The sequence below is a fragment of the Triticum aestivum genome, chromosome 2A, assembly GCF_018294505.1.
Source record: "Triticum aestivum cultivar Chinese Spring chromosome 2A, IWGSC CS RefSeq v2.1, whole genome shotgun sequence".
NCBI classification, from domain to species: domain Eukaryota; kingdom Viridiplantae; phylum Streptophyta; class Magnoliopsida; order Poales; family Poaceae; genus Triticum; species Triticum aestivum.
The window spans coordinates 658,941,400-658,946,443 of NC_057797.1; the positions used below are offsets into that span (position 1 = coordinate 658,941,400).

General features: G+C 44.7%; 1 protein-coding gene across 6 annotated transcripts; it reads right to left on the reverse strand.

Moving 5' to 3' along the window:
• Window positions 1-297: 297 nt before the first annotated feature.
• LOC123190039 (malate dehydrogenase [NADP] 1, chloroplastic) lies at window positions 298-4,729 on the reverse strand. 6 transcript variants are annotated; one of them, XM_044602590.1, is made up of 8 exons: window positions 4,579-4,729; window positions 3,550-3,653; window positions 3,171-3,240; window positions 2,674-3,061; window positions 2,286-2,360; window positions 2,106-2,207; window positions 1,865-1,989; window positions 298-753 (listed from the first exon to the last, which is right to left on the reverse strand). In XM_044602590.1, the coding sequence occupies exons 4-8, from the start codon at window positions 2,761-2,763 to the stop codon at window positions 663-665; spliced, it is 483 nt and encodes a 160-aa protein (XP_044458525.1). In that variant the 5' UTR covers window positions 2,764-3,061; window positions 3,171-3,240; window positions 3,550-3,653; window positions 4,579-4,729; the 3' UTR covers window positions 298-662. The 6 variants fall into 6 exon arrangements, with proteins under 6 accessions (XP_044458525.1, XP_044458522.1, XP_044458526.1 ...); XM_044602587.1 differs by lacking the exon at window positions 4,579-4,729 and adding an exon at window positions 4,076-4,350; XM_044602591.1 differs by lacking the exon at window positions 4,579-4,729 and adding an exon at window positions 4,076-4,350 and having other exon boundaries at window positions 298-1,505.
• Between the last annotated feature and the right edge of the window lie 315 nt (window positions 4,730-5,044).

Below are 5,044 nucleotides of genomic sequence, written 5' to 3' on the forward strand. Positions count from 1 at the left end.
GTAGGTGATCTAAAATGCATTTGTTTAAACTAAGCCAGCAAGAATAACATATTATATTTTAATCTGGATCCTTCATGTAAAGAAATAACATAAAAAGAATCAAGAATTTATCAATTTATTCAACAAAGAGCAGTGAAAGTGAAACATAGCAGGCACACCAAATAAATCTGGGCACATATAGAAACATTCCTAACATTCTCACACATAAAAAGCAGCTAATCACTCGTTGCGCCGATGGTACAAAGGGCGACAGCAAACCAAGCATTCAAATCATGCACGTAAAATTTGTTTAAGGACTGATAATAAAGTATAAAGAAATAGATACTTAGGTAGCATGTTAATACACAGTGATATATGTTACAGTGCATGCTAGCATGATAGCCCAAAACAAAGTTGTCAGCAGTTCATGATAGGAAAGCAAAGCTATACAGGTATTCTGAACTATGATTGGACTTGGTTCAGTGGGGTTTGTATAAACAGCATGCCCAGCATTTACAAAAGCATTAGCCTACAAAATAAAAAAGCTATCAGAATACTTAAACCTTGTGAATCACTTGTGTGATAGTGACATAGTAGAAAAATGCATACAGGAGATGGCCCCATTCTAAGCGTCATCATTGTCCGTCCAAGCTCAAAAAGCATAGCCCCCAGATGTTGTATCGCTACTCCCAACTCTGTCGACTCATTCTGGATCTGGCTTCACATAGATGTATCACAAGTGGCAGCATCTCTCTGAATACATTGTGCGAGATGCTGAAATAGGAATCAGGTGAATGGAGGTAAGTCTACACAAAAGTACCACTTAGCTCTTCCGTTGTCTAATAAATTATTTGAGAGTAAAAAATAATTTAGAAGACACAAAGCTACATCATAGCACTACATAATCAGTTGCCGAAAAACAAAGCATGAAATTCTAACAGTAGAAAAGCATCAACAGTCCTATGAGCATTGTGTTCAGAGAGTAAGATGTGTTACCAGGAAAAAACACATAAAACTGAAAGAGGCATGGTTGTATATAGATAGATCGATACAACCTTGTACAGTCGGTCTTCGGGCAAGCATCGCCTGCAGGTTCACTTCAATTACAGTGCCTCACATGAAACCAACGATGAAAAGTCTACCATCAACTGCTAAGCTATCCAGATTGCCTTGGAGATAAGATATGCCTACGTTGTACAGAATGACAACAAGGTTTGGTAGAGCTATTCCACATATTACAGTTAGAATGTATATGAAATTGACGGGTATAACTTGGTAAAGCGAAATAATTTTATTTTACTTTTGCATCAGGGCATCAAGCGTCACAAGAGGATGGCAGGATAATACCATTTCCATTAGTTTCTTCTTCGATACGTGCTACAAAGGTTTTGTAGTTTCTGCATATGTCCACACCTTAAACGTCGCAAGCAGTTAGTTTCTCTTTGGCTTTCTAGAGCGGCATAACAGAGTTGCTTTCGGAAAACATCTTTGTACCATATATACTGTATCTATCTGAACCAATAAACCTGCAGTGAGAAAAAACCTTGATTCCAAGGCACTTTGCAATCTGTATAGCAAATGTGCTAGTTCCGCTTGATCCACTATGGATCTGCATACGACTGGAGATAGGTCGACATGAAAAAAAAACATAGGCATGAAAATTCCGTTCCAGTTCAATTCTCACAACACCAAATTGTGCACCTCTTTTTGCATACAAGTGATTACTAAATCATTCCATACTCCATTCGAGTAGCACTATTCAATACTTTGTTGTTTATCAGTTAGTCAGAGCATGTCAATTTGGTGATGACTAAGGAAGATTCACGTTCTGCAATCCTAACAAACAAATTAGCCAGAGAGATTTTCTTAAAGGGAAGGGATTCACCTGGGGAGATGGCTGGTCATGAAGACGTGCAGGACACCTTGGGCAAGCCGGCGGCATCGGTCAGCGATACCCTCTCTGACACCGGGAGCAACAGCCTCGCCGGCACCACAACCTTCTCCGTGTACCTGCGTAAGCAACGAGAGCAGCTGCATGACCTCAAGCCAATACAAAATATTCAAGAAATCAATCAATCAGTACACAATATTCTCTTAGTTGTCCCAATCAATCAGGAATTGTGTACCTTTTGAACAGTTGTAGGAAAATCCTCTTCTAGCCACTTTGTATCTTTGATGACTTCTTTTACTGGCCTCCCATTAATTTTGGCATTCAAGAAATTAGGAACCTACTCAAGTGGAAATCATCAAATCAGTACTCCAAAGCACTACCAATAGAGTAGCCATGTTTGTAATCATATCTTCACCTGAGTTGTTGAATGGTTTCCCCAAATAGTCATATTTGTCACTCTGTCATAAAACACACCAGCTTTTAATGCTAGCTGCAAAAACATTGTGAATGACAGATTAGTCTTGTCATTTGTTGAAATAAAATAACTGAAACATATCAGAAATAATTAAGATTCATTGAGAGTATAACACAGCAAGAAAATGGCAGTGCCTGGTCCTTTCAATTGTAAACAGGTCTACTATTTTTTTTACCGATGACACAAGTCATAAGTTTCTTTTGCAGCTAGATGAACATACACAAGTTATCTGATGGCCTACATATGACAACAAATTTAACATATGGCAGAAAAATTAACATTATGACCAAGGCAGAATAAAAGGACTGGAACTTGTAGTTTTGGGAACCTGGCTGGCAAAGACTAATGCAAACTTTATCCATGCCTGCAGGATAAAGTTGGCAGTGGATAAATTCAAGAGATAACAGAGTCTTTGCATGGCAGCTCAGAAGCAGGTATACACCATTAACCTGTCCGTGGAAATTGATAAGCGTATGATTATTTGAAACAAGTGTATGATCATGGGTCATATAGCTGACACAAATTTGATTTTGCAAAAATGGAGGGATATTAGGAGATAAGTTTCAGTTTTTTTGTCACACCTAACCTTCTAATTCAGCCTGAGCAAGAGCAGAGCATGAGAGACCTTGAAGAGTCGGAGAGGAGCAGCACTCTTGTCCTGTAGGTGGTGCTGACCTCCATTTCCAGATCCAGCAATCTCCTCTCTCGTCTCCTCACTGAAGAAACCAACATGGCCATGTAAATGCTTCAGTTTTTGAGAATCAGTGCACATGAACTGCACATGTTCGCTTGCATACTGAAACTGAACAAAAGGGAGGGTGCTACCTGCAGCAAGGAAGGGAGCAAGGACCTTGTGCGGTGCATTGTGCGGGACATAAGGGTATTGAATATTGTGCTGAAATATGGAACATTGGATAATCTGATGTTAACATTGCACAGCAAAGAGGAACCAGCACAGTTTTAGTGGTACAACACTGAATTTCTACTTCTGAATATTGACAGTACAATATACTCAGAAGTATAATTTCTTCTACTGAATATTGACAGTACACCAGTATTCAGTTTATATAAACAATAATATATTCTCTGAAGTTTTAGTTGCTTTCTTCAGACAATCTTACCCGATGCAGTCAAAATTTTCAGTTTTGACAAGTCTTGCGATAATTCTAGCAAATTAATTGTCAAGATTGATGGCACTGCTTACCATCTCTCTCAGGAGCACATTGTCTTCTGCTTCCTTTGCAGTTTTTTCAAATATACCCACCGGCATTGACGAACAGGACACATTCATCTTCATGAGAGCAGGCACTGAAAGGGTAATAAGAAAATGTTCAGACAGAGCTAACAAAAGCATTATAAGATGAAGGTTTCTTAGCAGGGAGCAGTACACAAAAATGAACCTGGATCGGAGGGAACAAAAATGAAGGCTTTTTAGCAGGGAACAAAAACTTCAGTCATAGCGTGTGAAATAACCTAAGAAAGGTTAGCTCTAAACCTAAATCAGGGCCATTTTCAAGCAGGGGAGCAGCCAAGGCTAACTCTGAACCAACTCAAGGATTTGGGGGCTGCACGATTCCTAGTGCTTATCAATCCGAGCCAACTCAAGGATTCCTATCCAGATTCTTATCAATCCGACCTTATGAATCCACTTGTCAACTTACGGACCGCAACAGACTAATCCATGGCAAGACCAGCGAAGGACGGTAACTTGACACGACGGAGAGCACGACCTGCGCAGCAGTCGGCTCGCCTCAGCCCGGAGACGGCGACGCGCGGCCCGGAGACCAGCATCATGGACTCCGCCTCCACCCCCTGCGGCGCCGGGTTGGTCGGGATCGGGGTTGGCGTTGCAGGCTGGCAGCGCCGCCTCCCAGCCCGCGTTCCAGGCGAAGTCCATGGGTGGCCGACGGATCCGGCGACCCATCGGCTCCTTGGACCGAAAGCACAGCCTTTTCGGTGGCAAGCCGGAGCAGAGTGCGGCAGAGGCGAGAGGAGCAGAGCGTGGCGTCGGCGAGAGCCATCCTCCTGCGTCTTGTGACAAGAACTCTCCGCGCCGTCCACCTACTAGCCTGGGGCGCGGCGGACGAGAAAGGCAGAGGTACGGCAGCACAAGAGCAGGATGGAGCCGGCCGCCTCTGCGTCCCGCGGTCCTCCTGCTGAGGACGACAGTGATAGCGCCATGGACCACCGTGAGGAGAAGACTGGAGCTGCGGCGTCATCCTGCAGGACGTACCCGCGAGCGCCGGCCGGCGTCACGTATCCCGCTTCACCGCGCACCACGGATCTGCTTCTCCGGTGCCGATGCCTCACCACCGCGCACCCCCTTCTCCCATCTCCTCTGCAACGGCTCGCTCCCTCCTCGATCTCACATCCTCTTCTTTGCTGCACCATCATCGATCCACACCTCCCCTGCCTCTGAACTCCGACGCAGGGCTGGGAAGGGGGCTCCTCCGTCGGCTGGGAAGGGCTCTAGATGAGGAGGGCAGGGGAGAGGCGGCGGCTGCGCGGGGGAGGGTGGGGAGTGGAGAGCGGGGGAGGAGGATGGACGCGGGGCTCGAGGAGCACGAGGGATTGGCTGATAGGGTTCCACCCCACGTTCTCGTCGTCCCCACTGCAGTAAAATTCGCTCACGTACGCAAAATTAAAGCAAAACCACCTAATTCTCTCGACCCACAGCCAACGAGCCCCACCCGTCACTG